The sequence below is a fragment of the Pyrus communis genome, chromosome 15 (assembly GCF_041283825.1).
Source record: "Pyrus communis isolate YQ-2024b chromosome 15, ASM4128382v1, whole genome shotgun sequence".
Lineage (NCBI taxonomy): Eukaryota > Viridiplantae > Streptophyta > Magnoliopsida > Rosales > Rosaceae > Pyrus > Pyrus communis.
In genome coordinates, this window is record NC_142579.1 from 37,870,103 (window position 1) to 37,896,327 (window position 26,225).

Here is a 26,225-nt window from a genome sequence, read left to right on the forward strand (position 1 = left end):
CTCTCTCTGAAATTTGCAGATCGTGTTTCTTTTTTATCCAAAAAAAAAGCCAAAGATATAAACCATTTTAATTTCATCAAAATATATTTCAACTCCGATAGATTTCATTTGGAACTGGAAATAACACACGCTCATATATTTAAACCTCAAAAACAAAAGAATTGCAAATGAGAGTCAGAAAGAGAATTTCAACTTCTTCCTTTTCTCTCTGGTTCAGTATTAACGAAGGCTCTACACACATCAATGGCAAATTTAGCAAAGAAACAATTTTGCAATCCAAAATTGACCAAACCACTCTCAAATTTAAGCTAAACAATCATCATATCATCAAAAATATAAAAAATTAAACATTACCCACTAAAAATAAATCAAAACAATATTTGGATCCTCATCAGCTCAAGCCGTCATAGCCTTTTGGGGCTTCCTAGGACCCAGATCTGGCGGACCCATATGACACAAACGACGAGGTAATCGTCGGAGATGAAGTAGTTGACGAGTTCGGCTTCTAAGATCACCCCGTCATAGCCTTTTGGGGCTTCCTAGGACCCAGATCTGGCGGACCCATATGACACAGACGACGAGGTAATCGTCGGAGATGAAGTAGTTGACGAGTTCAGCTTCTAAGATGAAGTTGTGCCCGAAGCCTTTGCCGTCGAAATCAAGGTCGATGAGGTGAATCGAGCAAGATGATGCGATGTGCCATCGCAATCGAGGTTGAGGAGGTGAATCAAGCAGAATGAAAGCGAGTCCTAGTTAATCTCATTAACACTAGTCCCGCAAGAAAACAAACAATGGAGTAGACTAATATTTAATCTAATCTGGTCCAATGAGAACTAAGACGGGCAAAGAAACGCCCCTTTTTGGAGTAAATGCTCACTTTGTTCTCGTGTTTCGATATAACATGTTTCGATATCGCGACCAAAACGAGCTTGTTTCCAGTGAGAGAGAGAGAGAGAGAGAAAGAGAGTAAATTGCTTAAAAACTGTATTACAATGGCGGGATATACAAACTACTAAAAGTTTGATTAGTGTTTATACAGAGGCATAATAAGAAAGCAAACCCGTCACAGCCTGCTCAGTTCAACTCTTGCTGAACTCTATGCCCCGATTAAAGTCTCTTCCATGCAAATCCATACAGCTCAAATAGCAGGGTTCTTGGCGACTGCAAAGGACACTGACACTCGTACTCTTCCATGAATTCCTAATGCTTAAAACTTAGCAGGCCATTTTGAAGCCCAACATCCTGCGCCGACGCACCAAACCATGCGGAGTTCTTTGCGTGGATGGAACTTCCCCGCCACTTTGCAAAGGCATCACATACAGGTCACAACTTGAAACCGTAATGAAATCCAGCAGTTAAAATGGCACTTACCCTTGTGCGACCTCTTTTACTTGTGAAAGTGAGATTCCACCTATTCATCAGCGAAAGCTGAAAGGTTACTCCATTGACCACCTGTCAGTCACAAAGAGCCACCAAACAGGCCAGTATAAAGATATAATGATTTGGTTAAAAAACATACGAGTTTCGAACGCATGCCTTACTGTTGGCCTCTGCATAGATCCTGATTCCTGCCTAGCTACATCTTCCAAATTGACAGTATCCCTGGTTGCAACAGTTGGCTCTACAATACAAGATCAAGGATAAAGACTTGTCAGGTTCCTAAAATTGTATTGGAGAAAAGAGACGAGATAGCCACAAAGGGTACACAAAACTAGTAAGGTATAAGCACAGTTACTGGGAACAAATCACGTATAGTGGTGCAGGACCTGCCACCACAATATGCACCAGTTAGCACATCGTCTGTGCAAGAAACGAAAACATACAGAAAACATGTGTAAGAGAGTTTATGTTCAAAACCATAACCTCTTCTGACAAGGCATTTTGAGATACCCTATTCGTGTTTATAGAGCCATTTTTCCCAAGCGACTCTGCCAATTCCAAAAGTGCATCATCCGGCAAATATCCCCTCTCACCATCTCCTCCAAGAACTTTCAGTTTTCTCACTTCCATCTGGTACAATTCCTAATCCAGAGTTCGAAAATGGAGAGTAACTCACTTTGCAATTTTCTGACTGCTAGAAGTGGATCCATCCCAATGCACAATCAGCATTCTCCACCCCCATCTTCCGACTACATGGTTTGACTAGTTATTGATCAACATCATTAGCATCTGCTGTCCAATTCAGTAGTCTCCCAGTAGAGTCGGCCTCCATATTCTGCAGGTCAGCCAATGTCACATTTCCAACTCTGTCCTTACTTACGCCATCTCACATGTTTCCTTGGACTCTGAGATAGATGCTGTGAATGGAATTACCAGCTCCTTCAAGGAAAGAGATTTCTCCAACTGTTCAGATGGCTTTACCTCATGATCCTCTTGTGAAGGATTGACCTCATTTCTGACTTTAGGGATTTCAGGAACACGCATAGACGTGCACTCATTTGCAGTATTGGATTCATGCGCAATATTATCAACCATTCTCATGTGTCCAACACTTCCTTTTCACTCTCTAACTGTCCAACAGACAATCTATGATCAGATTTCTTTTCTGCATCTCCAGTTGCAAGACACTCTAATGTAATGCCATTACTGAAGCTGGTATCAGGTGCTCCACCTGTAATACTTTCTGGGGCCACAGACTCCATCAATTGTGAACTAACAGACGTCTGCTTCTCTAGTTTAGCTGGCCTCATATCCTCTGTTTTATGATCAATTTTCCTCCTGGTATGTCTTTCCACAGATCCAGAACTACAACCTGCAGAATCTTCATATGTTCTTTCATCCTGCTGACTTACATGCCTCAATAATCGAGGACGCTTACACCCATCAGGGAAAACAAAGGGAGGAAGCTGCTTCCGGCGAACATGAGAAACGTATATATCCATCCCGGGTTTCCAGAAGACGTACATGTTTATTCCTTCCCTGAACTCATCAACTGTTCCACGTATATCAAATTGCTGACCTTCTTTACCTCTCAATCCCTCTTTTCTCTGCAAACCCATAAAGAAAGCGCAGTGTGGGCATGGCTTGGTTACGTCAACATATTCCTTAGGATATGGATGGCACTGCAGCATCCCTTTTGTGTCTCGCTCTATCTGCACGGAGATAAAATGCAAAACTTAACAGGAAAAACACTTAAGGCCTCGTTTATTAGAGAGAATTGGCTTGGATAGGACTATTCACTACATTAAAGGCATTTTGAAGGAAGAAATGAATGACAACTTTCATATTTTGTTCAAGTTGAAGCTCATTCATGAAGAAAAGATATCCCTACTAATCCCCACAAAAATGGTAGGACTAAAAGGGACAACGTTTCTTCATGGTAACCTTCAACTTGTACAAAATAAGGAAGTTATCATCCATTTATTACTTCGAAATGCCTTCAATATAGTGAATCTTTTCTAACAAATGAGTCATAAAAGCTTTCAAAACAACTATGGAAGAAACGTTTACCTTCAAGGTAAGCTGTCTAAACCGGGATTCCACCCATCCCTTCCACGTTAGCAAGTCATCAACATCAGCTGCAACTATGTCCACTTGTAGATAATTTTTGTATGCCTCAAAGAAGAGATAAGGTTCAAAGAGAGCACTCCACTGGGCCTTATTCAGCTCAATCTCCTTTAATAAAACCAAAGGGGAAAACCCGTCAATAATGAAATAAAGCCTGCAAACGCAGAAAAAAATTAAATTTATGCTCTCACCTGACATATCCTATTACCATGGTCGAACTGCTCTGCCATAACTCGTAAAGTACTTACTGAGACATTGTAACTAGAGTTCATGCAAGGGTATGCAGGAGTTATTATTGGCATATGATGAAGGCGGTCCCGAGGGTTTTTACGAGGGTCCCATGTAGGGAACCCAAGTTCATTCTCTTCAATTGAACATAGAATTACAGGATTTGGCCAACGCCACTGAGTATACACTCTGAAAAATCTGGAAACCAACATGCTAGGAATTGCATTGGGATAAAGCTGGCATATCCGAGCAACTAAGATAGCCCAATTCACACCACCAAGGAATCCAGTAACCTACACAGAATAGGAAAAAAATAAAGGAAATGTCATTTCGTAAATGTAAAATTAATGAGTTAATAACAATGAAGATTCTGACCAGCTTTGAACACTGCCAAACTTACATTTGAATAAACACCACGTCTTTTAGCCCAAAACTTCAAACATCTGAGTGTCGTCCGGAAGTGCTACAGTTAAATAGAGTGTCATAAGTTGAGTCAATTCAACCTAGAAATAAACCAGGGTGAGAGATAAGACATGTTCAACCTCAACATTGGGGACAAGTTTAAGAATTTGATCTGCAACCCTGCAGCCATTCAGACTTCGAACAGTTTGCTCATCAACATCATATAGCACAGATCCATGTGAGATATCCAGATCCTGTTGACAAGCATGTTCCAACACCACATCAATATCATAAAGGACACCAGGACCACATTTGTTGTCACTATGATGATAGCAGCTTATGGATCTTCAAATGTTCGTAATAAACCAAATTTCCACAATATTAGTACCAGAACCTTAGATGGCCCAGCTGACAAAACAAGTGAGGAAGGAAGCATGACAAAATTACATGGGCTTGGAAATGGCTCTTCATATATGGTCATACGATCATGCAACACAATGAAATGGATAAAAAGAACAAAAAGCAATAAATTTCAAAAAAATGAGTTCTGTACTCACATCTGGAACAACCAAAAGAGATATGCTTGCATACAAGAGATCTATTGATATTCCCTGGAACTTGAATTTCATGACGGGGACATGAGCATCAGGAACTGGTTGAAGTTCAGTAACCTCTTCCAATTCATCCAGGATATCATGCAATATAATAAAGAAATCTTCCTGCAGAACGAGTCAATTGTGAGGTAGAGCTGCAGGTTAGAATTCTGGTCGAACAAATTAAGAAAGAATCAGAATTATATATAAGAATGTGTGTGCATAAATCACCTCTCGATTCACATATGATGGCCCAACACACAAAGTGTCTATGTCAGCTCCAGGCCCATGAACCTGTCACAGAAAAACATAACATTAATAATAATACAGGTATGATGGCCATAATGCTACAGGGAACAAGTAGCGTAAATGGTTCCAGATTCAGTAGTTGGACCAAACAATCAAAGCAAGAACAACATCCAATCCTTTGTTAAGGTAAATTTGACTAAACAATCAAAACAGCAGCAAATTCTAAAATAAGACTGATGACATAGGAGTGGTTCACCGTTGTGGAACTAACTGTTCTCATAGACTGAGGTATTGATGATCCTCAGATGTTATATATGTTGGCATGATCACATCCAATGCCAATGGCATCGGTTTCAGTGAACAAAGTCCTAATAAGGGCTTGTTATTCTTATAAGGTTTCATCATAAATGTGAACCATCCAGTTGGTTTTAATATCAGCTTATCCTTGGCTAATGGACATGTACCAGTTTTTTCATTGCAAAGCATGGATCCTTGCTTGCCACATCCAAGCGTAAGAGTGGCAAATAAAATCGCTAGAAACGGATAGCATACCATTCTGGATCATAACCCAAATCTGTTCGTCAAACTCCAGATGATGAAATTATCCCCACCATATAACAGTAACATGAGTTAGAGGGTATAACTTGTAAACAGAGTTAAATAGAGGGAAAAATATGCAATTGTAGATCCACTTGCAAGTTCCAACAGAACATACCTACAACAATGATAATAGAAAGCAAAAGAAATTGATGGTGCACCCCCACCAGAAGTAATCGTTGGAACTGATATTTACCCCAAGACGATAAGACCCAAAAGTAAAAATGACAGCATTCGCATCCTCCACCATCTGATCCGTGTAGCCTCTTCGACTTGTCAATTGCTTCACCCAGCCTTTCACAATCTACAGTAAAAATCAACTCAGAATTACCAATTACCTCATTGAACGAAAGTACCATGCAACCAAAGGGAAATGCAAGACTTCAAATCTATGGCGTACAAATGACGACAGTAATGGTAAACATAAGCTAGGAGTCCAAAAGGAACCGACTTATTTTATTTTAGGTCACAGTTACACACAACTGACAGTAAGCACAGAACAACACCACATTGGTAATGCTTTAAACCGACCCGCCAATTGCGATAAAATCTTAGTCATTTCCAATATCATCACATTACTGATTTTTCTCACAGCCGACAATAGAGCAGTGAACTATATATCTATACCTGATCAATGCGGCCAAGAACCTCTTCTCTCTTCGCAGCCTCGTCTTTGTTCTCATAAAGACCCGAATCAATCAAGAACTACCAAAATCAATACAAACAGATAAAATCAGCAAATTGCAAACAAAGCCAACCAAAAATATCCAATCTTTGGCATCATAAAGCAGATTTATGCACGCATCCGTGTACCTTTTCGAGTTCGACATTTCGTTGAAGATCATACTCGGTGGGACCCGAAAGGAAGATCGGCTTCGTGATGCCGTAGTGCTTTGGCGGCTGTTCAGCCGGGGAAGATGCATTTGGATCCTCGGAACTCGCCATTTCAGCACTCGAGCTAGTGGGATTGACTATTTATCGAACCTAATTGAAGAAACTGTTTTGGAAAATGGGGATTAGAAGGCAATTGGAGCTGAGAGTGCGGGTTACTGAGACGATCGGAACCCTAATTCGTCGGCGGAGGAGAATCGGAAACTGAATTAATTGGCGGAGGAGGCGGGAGAGACTGAGAGCGATCTGAATTGGGCAGTGGAAGAGAGAGAGAGAGAGAGAGAGAGAGAGAGAGGTCAGTAGAGGCGGTAGAGACGGTTAGGGTCTAGGTTTCCTTGTAGGCTGAACCGGATTGGATCGGATGGGGACTCGATTAAATTAAAAGACCCAGTGCACGTTAAGTCCAGCCGGTCTTTTCCGTTTTCTAAAATTACATTTAACTCCCCAAACTTTGATTTATTTTACTTTACACGAAAAAAGGTTTTTGGAAAAATTGTAGAATTGGCATCCAATTTACCACTTCTTTGAAGTTATTGAGCTAAAAGCTTTTGACAATTTACCACCCAAGCTTCACAACTTGTTTGGCGCTTTGGTGGCTTGGTCCACATCCGTCCATTTATTATCAAATCATATAGCATGTGCCAAGCATGCGATACTATTTTTTTCTTTTTTTTTTATTGAAATTTTTATTCATGCTCCGACAAACTTCTCACTAATAAGCAAGTCTTGTCATTAGTGTTTTAGTAGTGTTTGAAAAATTGCTAAGCAGTAATTAGACGATGCGTAAGACCATCTCCAACAGAAGGATCCAGAGGGCCAAAAATAGTCTGAAAATCATCTCCAACAGAAGGCTAAGCCGAAGGGCTTGTGGGCCCCACATGACAAAAAATGGCCAAATGGCCAACTTACTGGCCATCTTCAGCTAGCTGGCTAGCCCACTTTTTTTTTTTTTTTTCATTTGCTCAGCCCACTTTAGGGTTTAGAGTTTAGGAATTTTTTTTGTCCCAACCCACTTTTTATTTTTTATTTTTTTAATTTCTAATTTTTTCCTACATCATTTCTCACATATTTTTCACTATTTCATACTATCTTACCTCATTTTATTTCAATTATTCACATTCTATACTACAGCTATTTGGCCCTTGGTTGGAGATGGTTTTTTGTTACAAGGTTAGGCCATCTCCAACCGAAAGATCCAGAGGGCCAGAAAGCCGCATGCAGCCAGCCAGCCAGCTCGAGCTGGCCAAAAAATCAGAGCAATCGTGTCGGATATAACCGACATGAGTATATTTAATATATTTAATATAAATATATTGTTATCGATTATAACCGACATGATTGCTTAAAGAAAATTTTGAATCCAACAGCTAGCTAGCCGTTATTTTTGAATTTTTTTTTTTGTTTATTTTTTTTATTTACAAAATTTTTCCTATAACTTCTATTTTTTTCTATAACTTCCTATAACTTCTATTTTACAAAATTTGTTTCATTTTTTTTTAATTCCATTTTTTCCTATAACTTCTATTTCACAAAATTTGTTTCATTTTTTTTTTTAATTCCATTTTTTGTGACATCCCACATCGCCCAGGGGAGTGATCCTTATATGTATATTCTCATCCTTACCTAGCACGAGGCCTTTTGGGAGCTCACTGGCTTCGGGTTCCGTCGGAACTCCGAAGTTAAGCGAGAAGGGGCTAGAGCAATCCCATGATGGGTGACCCACTGGGAAGTTGCTCGTGAGTTCCCAAAAACAAAACCATGAGGGAATGGTAAGCCCAAAGCAGACAATATCGTGCTACAGTGGTGGAGTTGGGCCCGGGAAGTGATCCGCCCCGGGCGGGAATGTGACAATTTTTTCCTATAACTTCTATTTCCCAAAATTTGTTTCATTTTTTTTTTAAATTCTATTTTTTTTCCTATAACTTTAGCATGATGTCAGTTACCAACGGCTAGTTGACGTCATGCTGACGTCACTTAGTCGTTGGATTTGAATTTAAGTGGTAGTTTTAAAATAATAAATTATGTTTAGCCCTCAGTTGAAGATGATTTTTTGTGACAGGGATAAAACGAGCCTATGACCCTTTGGCCCTCAATTGGAGATGGAGGCAAATATGGCCCTGTACTGTTCATTAAAATATTAATATCTTGAAGGGCCAGAAGGCAAAAACGAGTCATCTGGTGGTTAGCCCTCGGTTGGAGATGGTCTTATATTTGGCCTATGGCTCTCTGGCCCCTCAGTTGGAGATGCTAAGAAATATGGTTATGCACTGTTTATAAAAATATTAATTTCTTGGAGAATCAAAGGGATAAAACGAGTCATTTGGCCCTCCTTCGATTGGAGATAGTCTAAGGGCCTAGAGCCAAGAAGTCTAGCGCCTAGGGCCTTAGGAATTTTTTTTTTAATTTTATTTAAAATAAGTGTCTATTTATACTATCTTACCTCATTTTATTTCAATTCTTCACATTCCATACTATAGCCCTTTGGCCCTCGTTGGAGATGGTTTTTTGTTACAGAGTTATATTTCGCCTATGGCCCTTTGGCCCCTCGATTGAAGATGCTAATAAATATGGTCATGCATTGTTCATTAAAATATTAATTTTTTGAAAGGTTAAAGAGCTAAAACGAGTCACTTGGCCCTCCTTCGGTTGGAGATAGTCTAAGGGCCTAGAGCCAAGAGGCCTAGCGCCTAGGGCCCTAGGAAGTTTTTATTTTTATTTTTTATTTATTTAAAATAAGTGTCTATTTATATTTAAAAATAATACATAATTATATTAAGAAACATAAATTACAAAATAGAATGATAAATAAATTATAAAGTATTATAACATATTGAAAAAATGGGAAACAAGCATATAATGAATGTTCATCCGAGTATTCAATAAGTTTTTAACAATTTATTAATCACATAAAATGCAAAATTGAAGTTATTTATTTTTGTCTAAGAGAAAAAAAATCGCAGTCCTAAGCCATGTTCTTAAAAACAAAAAATTAAAGCAAAAAAGGTCACAAATCGCCAGCTCACCTAGATAGCTAGCCAGGTGCCTAAACTTGCTTAGAAGCCATTTTTTCTAAGTACTTAAGAATTAATCGCATTGATAATTAGTTACCTAACACCCAAGCAGAGCCTCTTAAAACACTATGTTTTAGATAAAATTACTACGCTATTTGGGGGGAAAGAGCCAGCACATAAACACATATCTTGGGGGTACATGATTCTAGTTACTATAGCCACGAGAATGACTTTGAAACAAGACCGTTGTATATTGTATGTGGTTAATTGTCATAAACAATTAGTTTAGCCGCTAATTGCATAAAAGTGAAAATATTTGGGTGACATCTGAAAATTTTCAAAAGTTTGCGGAGAATAAAAATCCTTCTAGCCGGTAACGTCACTGTCACTGTCCGTTTGCTACTCACAAACCGCGAGGCAACCAACCAACCAATCACCACTCACATTGAGAGCTCCGAAGGTCTACATGCTCCTCCACCTACCCTCCTTCTCCTCCGCCACTCATATGGCGCGTTGCATCCCACGCGCCGCCCTAATTTCCAGCTCATCTTTTCCATCTGCGCCGGGTTTAATCTCCCCTCCGAAAGCGCACCTCTTTCAGGTCTCCGTATCAACGGTATTCGTCCGCGGACTTCACGCGACGCGCGGAGACAAATGGAGATGTGCAGCCAGACCGCCATTGATCCGGGGGCGAATCTGCAGTTCGCAGAAAGGTGAAAGGAAGGTGAGGCGGCAATCCCCGAAAATCAAGGAGAAGGAGGTGGAGCTCGATGTCAGTATTTCTATCGAAGAAGCATCGAACAATCCCAAAATCTTGGTATGTAACGATCACCCACTGTTTGTATAAATGTCTCTTCTGTAATACCAGTATAGCTGATTTGATTGGCTGAAGTGAAATGGAGTTTGAAAATTGCAGAGAATTGCGGAATTGCTCCGGCTGGATGCTCCGGCGGCGGTGAAGCTAGCGTTTGATGGGCTGAAAGATTCAGTGTATAAAACAAGGGACAATGCTATAGGCGGTGTTGCGGGATATGAAAGCGTGGAGCTATCGGTGCTTCTTTGCGATGACAAGTTTATCCGAAAACTTAACAAGGAATGGAGAGGAGAGGACCATGCTACTGATGTTATTTCCATGTCCCAGCATGTCCCTGATCTTAAGCTTCCCATGGTACTAGCTCGTTCGGTTTTATCTATAATTTTCTTCATTACACTATAAGTAAAAGGATGTAATTTTGGTGATATGTGCTTGATGGCCATTGCATGATTTGCAGCTTATGTTGGGGGACATTGTGATTTCTGTTGAGACAGCGGCAAGACAAGCGGAGCAAAGAGGCCATACGCTTCTTGACGAGATTCGCATTCTCGCGGTTGGTTTTAGAATATGATTATTAGTGTTTTATATGTTTTGAAGAGATAAGTGTTCTCTATGATGAATATTATTTGTCTGGAAGATGTGTGAACACTCATAAAAAGTAAAAAGGCATATTCAATTGAATGTGTTTTCTTCAAGTGTTACAGAGTTCGTATTTGTAATTCTCTACTGTAATTTGATAACTTTAGTCACTGGACCTTTGTGTAGGTACATGGGTTGTTACATTTGTTAGGATTTGATCATGAAGTTAGCAAAGACGCTGAAGTAGAAATGGAGAAGGAGGAGGATCTTCTCTTAAAGAGTCTTGGGTGGAAGGGAAAAGGATTAATTCAGAGCGCATATGATGCTGAACCCCATTCCGATGGGGTCAAACTAGACGGTAAATTTTATCTTTATTTTTTTTCAGCTTCACTTTCACATCTGTCTTCTATGGACCTTATTTTGATTTGTTAATTGTTTAAATTCTTCATTCAATCTGTAGCTGCGATTCACTTGGTTAAAGTTGAACTTTGCAATGATATAATCTTACATCTGAGTTGTTAAAAGACAGGAAGAAAGAAGGCAGCCCTCAATACTATAAGCAAAAGTTCAGATATATCTTCTGTGATATGGATGGTAAGTTTGGCTTATTGTGTCTTACGCCTGTACTTTATTTTATTTAGCTTGTAGGTTATAGCCTTGTGCGGACTGTTTTTAAATGTTTTTATTTTTTCGTGATACACAAGGCACCCTTCTCAACAGCAAAAGCCAACTGAGCTCGACGAACATCCAGGCTCTGAAAGAGGCCTCATCAAGGGGTGTGAAAATAGTGATAGCAACAGGAAAAGTGAGAACCTCTTTTTCTGTTCATTCTCAGGAGACATTATACTCAGAAATGTGTTATACTTTTTACTTATTCCTGTGTTCTACTGTTGGTCAGTGTTACCTCTTATATGATTTCTTGATTATTGAATAGTGTTGATTCGAAAAAGTTTCTGATTGTTGACAGCTCTTTGGAACAGGCTCGGCCAGCTGTGATTCGCGTTTTTAAGGAGGTAGATTTAACTGGAAAAGACGGCATTGTTTCAGAATTTTCTCCTGGGGTTTTCTTGCAGGTTCTCTTTTTTCCTTTGAAAATTCATCTAAGATTGTTGCCAAGTTACATGTGATGAACATAGAACTGTCTTCACTAAGATAGATACATGATTACTCTTCTGTCCAGTGAGCTGCAATCTTAACATTTTAAGTTGCTTTGGGTAAATCTTATCTCATGGAATAATTTTCTCACATTTATCTGCCCTCTATCTACATGTGGTACTCTCTGTTGTGAGCTTGATAGGGACAATAGAGGGAACCCCGATATCCACTCCTGTTCCCCCTTAAACATTTTCATGCTCTTTGTCACCGAACTTTTATGTAAATTCCCACCACCTCAAGTATGTGATGAACGACTTGACCTCTGTAATGCTTGGTCAAACTTGTAAGAAACAGAATTCTCAGTGCTTGTTACATATATCATCTCTCCCTCTTACTCTTAGGACGATTTTTTTGTCCGTCTTGAGTTGATAGTAGTACCTCTTGTCCTTATTGTCTGCCTCTGCTTGATTCCAGGGATTGCTTGTTTATGGTACACAAGGTCGGGAAATTTTTAGAATGAATTTGGATACAGATGTGTGCAGAGAGGTAATAGTTTGGTGAGCCATGAGTGAATATATTATTCATGGGCATGTAATGAAATAAATGACCAGATGATCTTTATATGCAGGCATGTCGCTACTCTCTGGAGAATGAGGTTCCTCTTATTGCATTCACCGAGGATCGTTGCTTATCTCTATATGATCACCCACTTGTCGATTCCATGCATACTGTATATCACGAGCAAAAGGTGCAAGTAGATTAATGTTTCATCATGGTCATAAATATTCTTTACTGCCTGAGGTTTCTTTTTGCGCCATTTTATATATAACCTGCATGTAAAATATTTACAGGCAGAGATCATGCCTTCAGTTGAGCATCTTGTAGCTGCTGCTGGCATACAGGTACACCCCTCAAGGAGGAACAATACTCTCCCCATCTCCCTGTAACAAAGAGAAATAAAAAATGTTAAGCTTAGGGCTTTGCTCTTAATTTCTGTTGATTCATAGAAGAATGAGGTTTCCGTCGAAGGCCATTGTGTAGCGTCTTCGATTCATACCATTTGGTCTCATATGTAAAATATGATTGAGTTAATATCCTATAATTCTTGCTCCTTTTGGTTCTTGTAATGACGCACACCTTATCGATATACAGAAACTAGTCTTCATGGACACTGCTGAGGGAGTGACAACTGCTTTGAGGCCATACTGGTCCAAAGCAACCGGAGATAGTGCCACGGTTGTCCAAACCGTGCCCGACATGCTGGAAATTGTTCCCCCCGGAACCTCAAAAGGGCGTGGAGTAAACATGCTGCTTGATCATTTGGGAGTCACTCCAAGGGAGGTATGGACAACAAAACTATTCTCCTATCTCGTTGTTTTAATGGGAGTTATGCATATTCCTCAACTTGACCGGCACAAGGATTATCACCACAGATTGAAAAGGGGTGTTTGATATTTCCCTGCAAATATAAGCATACATAATGAAAGTTAAAAATTGGAGTCGTTCTTATTATGTTATAAGCAGTATTCATTGTTCCAAGAATCGTTCAAATAGTATGTTTAACCATCCGAATCAACAACTTAGCGAGGTTGGCAGATGATAAGGCCACTGTCATTGACTTTCTGTACATCTTATTGCATACAAATATCGATGTTATTCCTGATTGATTCTCTCAACTTATTTTTCAGATCATGGCTATTGGCGATGGGGAAAATGATATCGAGATGCTTGAGCTGGCTTCTTTAGGCATTGCTCTTAGTAACGGGGCAGAGAAGGCGAAGGCTGTGGCTAACGTAATTGGTCTCAGCAACGATGAAGATGGTGTAGCTGATGCAATCTACCGGTACGCATTGTGAGCTTCTTTACCGATACAAAATTGAATTCAGAAAGGAGTGCTACTGAACCGAGCGAAGGAGTTGAAAATTGCCATTTTTACACAACATTTGTGGTAAATAATATTCATTTGTGGAGTCAATCCTCCATCCACAACACTTGTCGATTATTTTGCCAAATATAGAAATAAAAAGATTCCTCAATATATTATAAACGCAAACTGATAGGGTCTCATGGTTAATTATGTATTTGCCCTTCATCACTAATGAAAGATTTAAGTTCAATTTTTGTGAACAGTGAGTTGTAAGTGGGGAGGTCTTGAGTCTGATTCCTTAGATAACAAGTTAGATTAAAAAAATAAGTGACTTGTAAATGAAAAGTCTTGAGTCTAATTCTGTAAATTACAAGTTATATAAAAAAATTATATTAGGTTGATCCATTGTGTTAGACTAATAAATTCAAAAATATGACAAAAGAGGATATAAGTTTGAATTCGTGGCGTCTCCATCAGATTGTCGCTCACTCACAAGTTCTTACTCATTCCCAAACCCTAACACTATGTTTGGATGAAGAAATTTAAGATTACTAAGGAATTTTAAAATGACGAAAATTGAATTGACGGGATTTTATTTTATAGAATTTGTGAATTTTCTTGTTTGGTTAATCTAAAAGAAGAATGAAATTGATTACGGACTTTGTTATTTTTAAGCTCTCAATCATAGAAATTGAGAAATAACACATGTTTACATGGAATCTAAACTTGAAAATTAGAGGTCCTAAATTCCAAGTTTTTTTTTCACGTAAAAATTATAAATTCTTATGTTTATAAATTCAAACAAAAAAATTGATACATGTCAATTTATAAATTTTGACTTTTATCTAATTTTCAAGATTATTTCCCTCCTTCAAATAGAGTGACGTTTCTTTTCCAAAATCCCGTACCGTTTCTTTAACATTCTCCATGAAGAGCAGCATCCAACCTCCCCTTCCCAGTCCGCCGATCCCTTTCCAAAGCTCTGAATTTCTCCCACCCAACCTTTCCTTCTTAATCATAATTCCGGATTGGAAAAGAAATAAATAAAGTAAATAGAGTTGGATTAATTCCACGAAACAAGCACTCGCAGAAATGGCGCCGCCCATGTCTTGTCGTCGAAGCGCCACCGCCGCCAACAACTCACGGCCATTTGTGGGATCCTTCAGAAGTTTTATTTTCTTCAGATGGTTGTCCAGGTCTCCATTCAAGAACTTGAAGACGACGAAGAAGAATAAGTCGTCGTCTTCATCAGCCCTACAGAACTCGGAAGAACGACCGGGCCCACCACCGTGTTTCAGTATCTACCTGAAGCAAAAACCACCAGCTTCAAATTCGGAGGGGAGTTTCAATACTGCTGCGACTTATTCCCCGAAGAAATCCTACGGGAAATCCTGTTGTTGTAGGATCTCTTTTGTTGCACATTCATCCTACTTTACGAGTACTTTTACTACTCGCGACATTTCTATCACAGCCTTTTGTCCGACTCATGCGTGTTTGATTTTTAATGGATTATATATTGTGTTTGAAGTTATGGCAGAAAATTGTTGAATTCGATTGTGCATGTCAAACATTGATGTACTCTAGAGTTTAGAATTTTCAGTCTATTTAAATCATCTACTTTCTTATTGGAGAATTGAAGTTTCTATAGTTCTAATCGTTTTCCGAATAAAAAAGTTCTTACGTTCAACTCTTTATCCTATCGCATAAAATATATATAATTTGAATCTTAATTTGACCATTTTTATGTAAAACCTATATGTTTGACCATTTATTTGCAACAATGTAGGCGAGTCTTCTCACATGCAAAAGGGTTTTGTGGATTCATTTCAATGTAAGTGCAAAAGAAAAAGTTAAGATGTCGCGCAAATCAGGCAGAACAAGATAAAAAATGAGTCAAGTTGAATCAAGTTCGCAAAAGGATCACGTTGGGCCAAATCGCATCTCTAGTCTAAAATAATGAAAAATAGCTCTACTTAGGGTTTGGGTTCGGTAGATCTAAGTTAGTCTTTGCTTTGTTTGAATTTCACAAATAAGAATTGTATTATTCATCTACGAGCATTTAGTTTTCATAATGTTATAAGAGATTTTGAATCCAAATCTCATAAACGATAATAAGTCAGGCTTTGGTATAGGCCTACGATGAAATTTTGATAAAATACGGGCTTTAGGCCCAAAGCGCGCAGGCTGGTTGGTTTTGTTTCACTCTCTTTTTCGGTTCCAAAAATATAACGGTCGTCTTCTCCGAAAGTTCGCTCGCATAGCAAACGAGTTAGCGACTCAGTCCGAACTCACCCTGGCTATTCTCTACCCGCACAACCACCCCAAGCTCACCAACCTCCTGCTAAGATGCGCCACCCAGCTTACAATGCGCCACCTCTACCAAATCCAAGCCCAACTCCTTACCAACCCAATCCCCTCCATCGACCCAAACATCATCGCCGTCAAGCTCATCGGCGTCTCTGCCGCCCACGCCAACACCCGCCACGCTGCACTCATATTTAACCATCCCCTCAAAATGCCGAATATTTTCTGCTACAACGCCCTTCTCAAAGCATTCGCCCAAAACAATGACTGGCAAAACACGATATATTTTTTCAATCGGCAATTGGGTTCGCCGGGTGCCCCGGACCCGGACGAGTACACCTTCACTTCGGTGCTCAAGGCCTGCGCCGGGATTGCACGAGTGGCGGAGGGCGAGAAAGTTCACTGCTTTGTTTTGAAAAACGGGTGTGAATCCAATCTGTTTGTTAGAAATTCGCTTACTGATATGTATTTCAAGTTGGGTAATTTTGGGATTGCCCAGAAGCTGTTTGATGATATGTCTGTGAGAGATGTTGTTTCCTGGAACACTTTGGTTTCCGGGTATTGTTCGAGTGGGCAGGTTGAGAAGGCTAGGTGGGTGTTTGATGGGATGGAAGAGAAGACTTTGTTTTCTTGGTCGACTATGATCAGTGCGTATGCGAAGGCAGGTGAGTTGGAGGTGGCTCAGCGGCTTTTTGATGAGATGCCGGAGAGGAATGTGGTGTCTTGGAATGCAATAATTGCGGGGTATGCACAGAATGAGATGTATGCTGAGGCTATTCAGATGTTTAGGCAAATGCAGCGATGTGGGGTGACGCCAAATGATGTTACGCTGATCAGTGTGCTGTCTGCTTGCGCTCACCTTGGTGCTCTTGACTTAGGGAAGTGGATTGATCGGTTTATAAGGTGGAATGGGATGGAATTAGGTCTGTTTTTGGGGAATGCATTGGCGGATATGTATGCGAAGTGCGGCTGCATAATTGAGGCTAAACGAGTTTTTAACAAGATGCATGAGAGAGATGTGATATCTTGGAGCATTATCATCACTGGATTGGCCATGAATGGCCATGCTGATGAAGCTTTCGGGTGTTTCGACAAAATGATTGAGTATGGGGAGAAGCCAAATGACATCACTTTTATGGGATTGTTGACAGCATGTACACATGCTGGCTTGGTCGATAATGGGCTTGAGTATTTTGATTTGATGGCCAAAGCATACGGGATCCTTCCCAAGGTTGAGCATTATGGATGTGTGGTTGATCTTCTCAGTCGTGCCGGCCGCCTTATTGAAGCAGAGGATATGATCAACACAATGCCGATGCGGCCTAATGTTATAGTCTGGGGAGCATTGCTAGGTGGTTGCCGGATTTATAAAGATAGTGAGAGAGGGGAACGTGTAGTTCAGCGTATTCTTGAACTAGATTCCGATCATTCTGGAAGCTATGTTTATCTTGCTAATGTGTATACGTCAATGGGTAGGCTAGACGATGCAGCAAGATGTAGGCTGCAAATGCGAGATAAAGGCGTATCGAAAACACCTGGATGCAGCTGGATAGAGGTGGACAACATAGTTCATGAGTTCTTCATGGGAGACCTGTCGCATCCTCAGATGGACAAGATATATTCGATGATTAGAGAACTAAGGAGGAAAATGAAGCTAGCTGGGTACAAACCGAAGACGGATTTAGTCCTACATAATATCGATGAAGAAGAGAAAGAGGATGCATTATTGGTTCACAGCGAGAGGCTAGCGATTGCATTCGGGCTGATTAGTACCAGTCCTGGAACCACAATTCGAATCGTGAAGAATTTGCGAGTTTGTCACGATTGCCACGATGCAACGAAACTAATCTCTAAAATTGTTGAGCGAGAGATTGTTGTGCGCGATCGCAGTCGGTTCCACCATTTCAAAGATGGGAAGTGTTCTTGCAATGACTACTGGTAGCTAGTGTTGAGCGGAGATTGTTAAGCAGTAACAAGTTCTCTGGATTATGGGATGCAGCAAAGGGAAACATCATGTTTACCTCCTACGAATGGGAAATGAAATCATTTGATTTTCAATTTCACTGCGTTTACTAAAATATAGAGTTTGAGGGGTCATAGCAAACCGATAATTTCAGATTGGATTCGGAAACATTTCGATTCCCATTCAATTTTTTTTGGAATTTTTTCAGATTTCGAAATTTCGGTTTTGGATTCAAAACCGAACGGCTTCCAAAACCGTTCAGATTTTGGTGGAAATGCACAAGCTTACTCAAAAGTGGTCACTATCTTCAGTCAAACAATGAAAAGGCAAAAATGTTTCCTGTTCCCGTGTCTTTCACCCAACTCATGTTCCGAGAAACCAAAAAACTTGGTGCAACTACCAGTTTCACACAAGGCATTTCCATTGATAACGACACCACTTACATATGGTTTCCGGTGAAAGGAAGAAAATAACTTTGCTGGATAATAATTGCAAAATTAAAACGCTATCATTCACGACAATCCATATCCAGAGATCCCATAACGCAAAGACAAACGGTTTTCATACATAAAATCCATCACATCCCAAGCAGCAACAACTTTGTTTTCAAACCAAGTTCACCATAACTTCAAATAAACTAGCTACTGCCAAACAAAAGATGAAAACAATGTCAATTGCGGTTGATGCAAACCCCGTCTCCAAAACCCCGGAAATGAAAACAGCAAGAGCAGACAATTGGGGAGAGAATCAACTCACCGAAGCAATTAGAGACCCTGCTCGATAAGGTAATCTCCCAGCCTCTCCACAACTATGTTGCACTGCCCAGGAGTCAAAGGCTCATCGTATATACCGATTAACAGGGCCTGGCTGGTCTTCTTAATGGTAATTCCACCCGAACCCTGACATATATTAGACACATCACGTCAACAGAAATATCACAGAGAAAAACAAATCAAACATCTGCACCTATAAAGCGGCATTATGTGGTTTCCAGATCCCCCATCTTCGACACAAAATTCTATAGGCAGTAGCAACACTCAACCGCAATCAATCAAAACGACATTCATGGGACAAATGAGTTCTGCATAATAGTATCTATGGCATCATCACATAAGAGCAGGATTCTAAAACCTCCTCACCTTCTTTCCTCGAATGACAGCGCCGGGTTCACCTTGGATCACCATATACTTGGTCCCACCAAGGAATAATCCGGTTGGGGCAAGCGTTCCGGGTTGGTCGAAATCTTTCAGAATTGCAGCAATCTCCTCAGGCTTAAACTATAACAACAATCAACAACAAATTCTGAAAACTAACAAAAAATAAAATCGACCAATTTGTTCTGAGCATTTCGATTCACACTCTAATCCAAACAGTAACACAGTAAAAGTAAATCAATCAAGCATTTAAATTGATTCAAATCAAGAACCGATTCCTCCAAATTAATCACATTCACATCAAAAACCACATAAACACTTCAATTAAGTTCATCAATTCTTTATCAAGTACAAATCATACGCTTCAGACACCGATCGACCGAACCAGTCAGTGACAAAGCTACTTTTCGAAATCGATCAGATCCAGTGAACGAAGTAAATCTAGAACTTAAACAGCGAAACAAACACGAAGGAAAGAAAGAGAGTCGAACCGCAGGGAAAGTAGCGCTCTGAGCCCAAACGCTGCCGTCTTGGCCGAGGATAGCGGCGGCGGTGAGTCTGTTGCCGTCGATATCGCACATCAAGTGGTCGTCGACGTACTGCTGCCACGACATCGTTCCGTGAATCTGATTGATCTTCTTCTTCTGTGGTCAGGCGTTGAATGCTTTTGCGGTGGAAAGGAGGGAAGTTTCTGGAATCCAACGGGAATGGAAGATGAGTATCTCGGCTGCCTCCCTCCCTCGCGGGTTTGTCAAAAAAGGTTACACGTGGCGCGATGTGAGTTGTCTGTTAGTGTATCATATTGATTTCTTGCCGAATCCAGTGTGAACCGGGTCCATGTCTTTTCTATTGGGTTCACGTCCATCTTATATTTGTCGGTCTAATTATGTGGTGGGCCAAATTGATTAATTTTGGAAAGCATTACTCATGTGGTACCGGGACATTGTAATTTACATATATTCGAAAAAATTAGATTTAAACAAAGAAGGAAAAAAGCAAACAACGTCGGTGGCCTTCTTTATACACTCCATGATTTAAATAAAAGGAGAGAGAAAGATAGTGATAAAAAATGTAGGAGTAAGAAGTTTTTTATTATTATTTTTATTTTTTTAAAGATATGTTAGAATTACATGTTAGTGAGGCTTTGAAAAAAAAAAAGTAAAATTTGGTTATGTGAAATTACATTTTTATCCCATATTTCTTATTTATGTTCTGTTTTAATTAAAGAGTTAATCTGATAATTTCATAAAATTTTGATCAATAATGAGTATTTTATTAATTAGTAGAGATTAGATGCTTAACTTATTTTGACCGCAGTAAAAGAAAATTAATTTATTTTCAATTGAGATCTCATGTCATTACATTTTTTTTTTTTTTTTTTTTTTTTTTTTGAGTTTGAATTCCTCCTCTTCAAACGCAGTGATTGAAAAACTCAGAACAAACAACTTTTAACCTAAAAAGAAAAGACAGTATCTTATTTCTATATTAAGTAATATCGTAATTGAGTGTTATGAAATTCAATTATCTAGTTTTTTTTTCTTGACAAACGATATAATAATATACACTAAATTCATCTAAACTACAAAAAGACATATTCAAATACAAGATATTAGATGCATAAACAAATACTCTTAACCAATTGAGTCATAAACTACTTGCTCAAACTCCAGTATTAACTTAAAAAAAATGATAATTTTACATTATTCCTTGGCCACTAAATTTTTACCGTGTCTAATTTATACACCATTTAAAAACCACCTAGTTCAAAAACCAGGATGCCGAAAGTGGAAAGAGATTCTCTCCAAATCTCTCCCTTTAAATTCAAGAATCAAGTAATCTGAACCTTTGAAATTTGATCGAACAATTAAAAATTATTATAACTTTTAAAAAATTTTACTAACTTTTTTGTTTTTAACCGTTAAATCAAATTTATGTTCGATGCCTTGTTTGGCACGCCATATAAGACCACTGAATAGTGCTAATAATACGAAGCGGATGTTTGGTGAGCTTCTTATTAAATAAGCACTGGATTATTTAATCCGGCCCCACTTTTTTTATCCCCTTCACACCCGCTTGTTTATCCCATCCCAAACCTCTGTATTATTTAGTTAGGTGCATCTCTCTCGCTCACACTAGCTCACTTTTTCCCTCTTTCACGCACTTTCCTTCAACTCTCTCACATCGCCTGCTATCTCTCGTCTACTTCCAGGTTCATCTTCGTCGCCATCTTATTTTTTTTCTCTCTCTTCCTCCCTCCTTCTTTGCACACACACCTCCCACCTCTCTGTTTGCCTTTGATTTCTGACAACAAATTCTTCCGAGGAAGATGATGATTCAAATTCTTCCAATCTGGACTCCGACAACGAGAAGGACGATGAGGAAGGGAGCTAGGCTCCGACGAGGAGGGGTATATCAATTCGGATTTGGGCTCCAATGAGGAAGGGAGCTGGGCTCCGACAAGGAGGGGGACAGGAATTCGAATATAGGCTCCGAGTTCTTGACCCTGGCCGCTACTCCTCTGCAATCGGTCGCCGAAGGTGGGATTGATGCACGGGGAAGATGGTAAAGAAGGAAGATGCGACTGAGAAGAGTCCTGTTTTTTTTTTTTTTTTCCTATTTTATTTTAATTTTAACAACAATTATTGTGAATTAAAAAAAATTATTATAGTCCGACGTATTATTCGATGTATAAATTAATCCGATACAATACCAAACGCCCGACTAATTTAATCAGTACTATCCGACGATTATTTATCCTATCCGACTGAAATAGTCAGTACAATCTGAGCTGAAAAAGAAGGCCTTAATGCTTGGGTTGTGGAGGAGAGATCCGGGAAGGATCTCTTTCCGCCGAAAGTGGACAATTACCGCTAACTAAACCCGCCCCCCGTTTTCGTACGGAAAACCTGGTATCGGATCCTCACATAAACCTCCGGCCCAAAAAATAAAGCCGCCACTAAAATCCCGCCCCTGTTTCTGCCTACCGGAAACTGCATCGCTCGTGTTGACCGCGACGCCGTCGCTTTCCCCGTAACGAGCGTCAACACATTTCCGATATTTTACTACCCCCTCCGTCACTCGCGGGCACAATCATTGCGGAATATAAATACCCCTCCACACGCTCCAATTTACCATATCAACCCCAATCTCCTTCCCTCTTTCCTCTGTTCGTACACTCTGATATTTTTTCTGCTTCCTTCGAATTACATACGTTTTCCGTCAGAGAATAAAAAGATAAAAAATTTACAAATGGGCGATTCGAATCCGCCCGGAAACGTGCAGATGAAGGTGGTCAAGGGCGACTTCGGCTACGTGCTCGAAGACGTCCCCCATCTCTCCGATTACTTGTCCGATCTTCCTGTAAAGCTTCCTCGCTCGCCCTTTTTTCTAAATTCAAAATTTTTTTATCTACATTTTCGTTTTATTTTATTTATTTATTTATTTAATTGATTTTTTGGGGTGTTTGGTTGCGGGTGCAGACTTATCCCAATCCGTTGCGATTCAATCCTGCTTATTCAGTTGTAAAGTACGTAAATTTAATCCATACCCATGATTTCTGCTTCTGTTTGGTATTTGATTCAATGCAAAAGACTGACTCTTTTATGATGTTACTTTTTTTTAGGCAGTATTTTGTTAACGTGGATGACACCGTTGCTCAAAAGGTAATTACTGTTTTTTTTTAAATTTAATAAATTATTCATATTTCTCAAATTTGTTTTTTGTAATTTTATATAGAGTGTAGGGTAGATCAGATTGTTTTAAAATTTTGTATTATTTAATCATGCAATTTTAATTAATCTTTTGTAATTTTATATATTTATTTAATAGTTTTTTGCGCTCGGTTGTTATTTGTGTATGTGAGCTTGAAATGCTATGGTTTTCCTCTGGTTTATAGATTGTTGTTCACACGGATAGTCCGAGAGGGACACACTTCCGGCGAGCAGGACCACGCCAGAAGGTATCACATTTTTTGCTGTCTGAATTGCTGCTGAAGTAACAATATTAAGAAATGTGCATTGTATTTGAGTGACATGGATTTGTGTTTTGGTTTGGTTCAGGTTTATTTCAACCCGGCTGAAGTTCATGCTTGTATTGTAACATGTGGTGGTTTGTGCCCGGGGCTCAACACGGTGATCAGGGAAATTGTGTGTGGACTTTATCACATGTATGGTGTCTCGAAAGTACTTGGGATAGACGTGAGTGTTTACATTGATATAGTCTCGAGGTTCAATATGTTTTTTGACATTGAGAAAGGAAATAGCCTGAAACTGCTTCTGTAAAACAGATAGGAGTATAACGTCTCACTAACAAATTCTACATTGACATATATCAGGGAGGATACAAGGGTTTCTATGCCCGAAACACCATTACCTTGACACCCAAGGTTGTCAATGACATCCACAAGCGTGGCGGTACCATCATTGGTACGTCGCGAGGAGGACATGATACTGCAAAGATAGTTGACAGCATTCAGGATCGTGGAATTAATCATGTAAGGATTTGTTCATTTTAACTATCGTTCTGCATCGTATTAACTTTATATAGTAAATTCAAACATAATATCACAAAGCCAAGGTACAGAGACGAATTCTCATGGCATGCGTTTTGTGATACAGGTTTACATAATTGGAGGTGATGGAACTCAAAAAGGAGCAGCTGTCATATATGAGGTAAAACTACTCTCCCCGAAACAATGAAAGTTTGATATATCGCAGAAAGGTGCCGCCTTGAATTTTATAACTGAGGCCAATGTTAAATGATCGTGGCTTCTCTTACAAAAGAATAACTCCTTGTGTAACTGTATCTGACTTGTCTTGATGATCTGTATGTTACAATCTCTTTTGTTTCTTTGCTATTGAAGTTTAAGTTATATAGAATTTACTCGTTCGTCATTGTTCTCATGTCACAACTATTTCTTTAGCAGTTTAGTTCTCATTGTGCAGGAAATTAGGCGGCGTGGCCTCAAAGTTTCTGTTGCAGGAATTCCAAAAACCATAGACAATGACATTCCGGTACTTATTATACAGAACATATGATTCTAACTTTGGTTTCTGCTTTTGTTGTTTCAGGTAGTAATTTTATTTTCTTCATTCAGGTTATAGACAGATCTTTTGGCTTTGATACTGCAGTTGAGGAGGCTCAACGTGCCATTAATGCAGCTCATGTTGAAGCTGGAAGTATTGAGAACGGTATTGGTGTTGTGAAGCTAATGGGACGCTACAGTGGTAAATATTCTCATTCTGTGCCTATAGATGTTTCAATATCACAGACTCATGCAAATGTAGATCCTAATGGATGAAATTTAATTGGGAAGAAATTACAGAATTTTGTTCATACTAGTTATGTTTTGGTACCAGCCTTTACAGCTTTTCACTTAAACTGGACTTCCTGATGCAGGTTTCATAGCTATGTATGCTACACTTGCCAGTCGAGATGTCGACTGTTGTTTGATTCCAGAGTCCCCCTTCTATCTTGAAGGAAAAGGTGGACTTTTTGAGTACATTGAAAAACGACTCAAAGAAAATGGACATATGGTTATTGTGATAGCTGAGGGTGCAGGACAAGATCTTCTGTCAGAGAGCTTGCAATCTATGAACCAGCAGGATGCTTCAGGAAACAAGCTACTTCAAGATGTTGGGTTATGGATTTCTGAGAGGATAAAGGTATCCCTCGCAATCTTTTCTCGGTTTTATTTTCTCTCCCTGTTTTCTTTTCTGCACATCATATCAACTCTCTCTTGAGTCTTGACCATCTGAGAATCTACTGTCATTAAAGTTCCTTGTCACTCTCCATTTGCAAGTAAAATCTCATCCCCGACTGGCAACTGAGGAGCTCAGGGCTGATGCAGATATCTTACTGATGATCTATTTAAACATCCTTTGTTTGGTTAACTGTTGTTTGCTTACGTTTCAGAGTCACTTTGGAAGGCAGCAAAAGCTCGCCATTAATCTTAAGTATATAGGTCAGCGGTGCTCGATTTGCCTCCTTTAGTTGTTTCTGTTTCCCCATTCAAAAATTCAGCAAAAATAAGTTTGAAATAGCATCTAACCAGTCAAATTGTTTTTCCAGATCCTACGTACATGATCCGGGCTATTCCAAGCAATGCAGCCGACAACGTCTACTGCACACTCCTTGCTCAAAGTGCGGTTCATGGAGCAATGGCAGGGTACACAGGCTTTGTATGTGGGCCTGTCAATGGAAGGCATTCTTATATTCCTTTCAATGTAGGTTTCTCATCTCTTACGTTGTCATCGTTTCTTTATTTTCACCTTCAACTGCATCTTAAATTTCATGCTCTTTATCTCAATAGAAATGTTGATCCGACAGTTTGAAATTAAGACCCATCAGTGATTTATCTGTTTGATTTTCGATGTGCAGCATATTACAGAGAAGCAGAACAAGGTTGTGATTACTGACAGGATGTGGGCGCGACTCCTTTCTTCAACCAACCAGCCGAGCTTCTTGAACCCCAAAGATGTCACCGAAATCCAAGAAGATGAAGATCCTCCAACTCAGATGTTGGATGGGGAAAACTGTAAAGATAGCAAGTTCGCAACAAAAGACATCCCCAGCATGTCATGAAAACACACGTGGCTCTTCCCTTTACCATCCCCAGATTTCGGATGATGGAAGCTCAAATTTTGACTTCTAATATATATCGAGCATTGATTGTTTGCTTGTATCTGAAAGTTTTCAATTAAACAAGTTGTACGAAAAAAAACGATGTATCGGTTGGTTTCTGTTTCCACGATTTGCGTATATCAGAACTTCATTTTGCTAGATCAGTATTGAACTCGAATTTTATTTACTTTCATTTCTTTCATTTCCAAAAATCTATCGGACTGTCTCTACTACATGGCAAGCGTAGAAATCGCGAGGCAGTGACTTCCGTTACATGCAAGTTTTAGTGAGCCGTTTCAATGCCAGCATACAAACCTCTGAGTTCACCTCCGTGCCGTGCAAGCATTGGA

The 26,225-nt window shown here is 39.5% G+C and overlaps 4 protein-coding genes and 1 pseudogene across 19 annotated transcripts; 3 read left to right on the forward strand and 2 right to left on the reverse strand.

Annotated features, from left to right (window-relative positions):
* Window positions 1–954: 954 nt before the first annotated feature.
* LOC137737046 (nuclear poly(A) polymerase 4-like) lies at window positions 955–6,905 on the reverse strand. 14 transcript variants are annotated; one of them, XM_088685770.1, is made up of 14 exons: window positions 6,390–6,898; window positions 6,204–6,281; window positions 5,773–5,880; window positions 4,962–5,024; window positions 4,695–4,856; window positions 4,278–4,391; window positions 4,136–4,198; window positions 3,699–4,028; window positions 3,451–3,615; window positions 1,864–3,092; window positions 1,736–1,766; window positions 1,542–1,621; window positions 1,372–1,452; window positions 955–1,299 (listed from the first exon to the last, which is right to left on the reverse strand). In XM_088685770.1, exons 1-10 carry the CDS (start codon window positions 6,519–6,521, stop codon window positions 2,478–2,480), a joined length of 1,830 nt encoding a protein of 609 aa, XP_088541896.1. In that variant the 5' UTR covers window positions 6,522–6,898; the 3' UTR covers window positions 955–1,299; window positions 1,372–1,452; window positions 1,542–1,621; window positions 1,736–1,766; window positions 1,864–2,477. The 14 variants fall into 14 exon arrangements, with proteins under 14 accessions (XP_088541896.1, XP_088541895.1, XP_088541903.1 ...); XM_088685769.1 differs by having other exon boundaries at window positions 1,537–1,621; XM_088685777.1 differs by having other exon boundaries at window positions 3,451–3,612; window positions 6,390–6,856.
* A 2,963-nt stretch (window positions 6,906–9,868) lies between these two features.
* On the forward strand, window positions 9,869–14,019 carry LOC137747669 (endoribonuclease YBEY, chloroplastic). The gene is made up of 12 exons (XM_068487822.2): window positions 9,869–10,295; window positions 10,395–10,646; window positions 10,750–10,845; window positions 11,058–11,229; window positions 11,397–11,465; window positions 11,576–11,676; window positions 11,852–11,944; window positions 12,441–12,512; window positions 12,595–12,714; window positions 12,818–12,868; window positions 13,119–13,307; window positions 13,655–14,019. Exons 1-12 carry the CDS (start codon window positions 9,945–9,947, stop codon window positions 13,820–13,822), a joined length of 1,734 nt encoding a protein of 577 aa, XP_068343923.2. The 5' UTR covers window positions 9,869–9,944; the 3' UTR covers window positions 13,823–14,019.
* Window positions 14,020–16,198: 2,179 nt separating this feature from the next.
* On the forward strand, window positions 16,199–18,299 carry LOC137719020 (pentatricopeptide repeat-containing protein At3g62890 pseudogene; annotated as a pseudogene). The gene has a single exon (XR_015956810.1). The product of XR_015956810.1 is annotated as a pentatricopeptide repeat-containing protein At3g62890 pseudogene (transcript).
* Window positions 18,300–18,503: 204 nt separating this feature from the next.
* Window positions 18,504–19,995, reverse strand: LOC137719069 (profilin-3). 2 transcript variants are annotated; one of them, XM_068458399.2, is made up of 4 exons: window positions 19,746–19,995; window positions 19,240–19,377; window positions 18,857–18,999; window positions 18,504–18,741 (listed from the first exon to the last, which is right to left on the reverse strand). In XM_068458399.2, the coding sequence occupies exons 1-3, from the start codon at window positions 19,866–19,868 to the stop codon at window positions 18,865–18,867; spliced, it is 396 nt and encodes a 131-aa protein (XP_068314500.2). In that variant the 5' UTR covers window positions 19,869–19,995; the 3' UTR covers window positions 18,504–18,741; window positions 18,857–18,864. The 2 variants fall into 2 exon arrangements, with proteins under 2 accessions (XP_068314500.2, XP_068314499.2); XM_068458398.2 differs by having other exon boundaries at window positions 18,504–18,744; window positions 19,746–19,993.
* Window positions 19,996–22,052: 2,057 nt separating this feature from the next.
* Window positions 22,053–26,034, forward strand: LOC137719036 (ATP-dependent 6-phosphofructokinase 6). Its single transcript, XM_068458396.2, has 13 exons — window positions 22,053–22,614; window positions 22,734–22,780; window positions 22,877–22,916; window positions 23,150–23,212; window positions 23,313–23,450; window positions 23,588–23,746; window positions 23,871–23,924; window positions 24,198–24,266; window positions 24,350–24,479; window positions 24,652–24,917; window positions 25,168–25,216; window positions 25,324–25,478; window positions 25,633–26,034. The coding sequence occupies exons 1-13, from the start codon at window positions 22,504–22,506 to the stop codon at window positions 25,834–25,836; spliced, it is 1,485 nt and encodes a 494-aa protein (XP_068314497.2). The 5' UTR covers window positions 22,053–22,503; the 3' UTR covers window positions 25,837–26,034.
* Window positions 26,035–26,225: the final 191 nt, after the last annotated feature.

Bases quoted from the DNA above. Each gene is read 5' to 3' on its own strand.
- LOC137737046 (XM_068476400.2), bottom strand. From the start codon at position 6,521: ATGGCGAGTTCCGAGGATCCAAATGCATCTTCCCCGGCTGAACAGCCG. The intron at 4,199-4,277 runs GTTGAACATGTC...ATTTAACTGTAG, and splicing joins AACTTGTCCCCAATGTTGAG to CACTTCCGGACGACACTCAG. The intron at 3,616-3,698 runs GTGAGAGCATAA...GTTTTATTAAAG, and splicing joins ATGGTAATAGGATATGTCAG to GAGATTGAGCTGAATAAGGC.
- LOC137747669 (XM_068487822.2), top strand. From the start codon at position 9,945: ATGCTCCTCCACCTACCCTCCTTCTCCTCCGCCACTCATATGGCGCGT. The intron at 11,945-12,440 runs GTTCTCTTTTTT...GCTTGATTCCAG, and splicing joins CTCCTGGGGTTTTCTTGCAG to GGATTGCTTGTTTATGGTAC. The intron at 12,715-12,817 runs GTGCAAGTAGAT...AAATATTTACAG, and splicing joins CTGTATATCACGAGCAAAAG to GCAGAGATCATGCCTTCAGT.
- LOC137719069 (XM_068458399.2), bottom strand. From the start codon at position 19,868: ATGTCGTGGCAGCAGTACGTCGACGACCACTTGATGTGCGATATCGAC. The intron at 19,378-19,745 runs GTTCGACTCTCT...TTGTTGTTATAG, and splicing joins AGAGCGCTACTTTCCCTGCG to TTTAAGCCTGAGGAGATTGC. The intron at 19,000-19,239 runs GTGAGGAGGTTT...AATATATGTCAG, and splicing joins CTGTCATTCGAGGAAAGAAG to GGTTCGGGTGGAATTACCAT.
- LOC137719036 (XM_068458396.2), top strand. From the start codon at position 22,504: ATGGGCGATTCGAATCCGCCCGGAAACGTGCAGATGAAGGTGGTCAAG. The intron at 23,213-23,312 runs GTATCACATTTT...GGTTTGGTTCAG, and splicing joins GAGCAGGACCACGCCAGAAG to GTTTATTTCAACCCGGCTGA. The intron at 24,480-24,651 runs GTAAATATTCTC...TTCCTGATGCAG, and splicing joins GCTAATGGGACGCTACAGTG to GTTTCATAGCTATGTATGCT.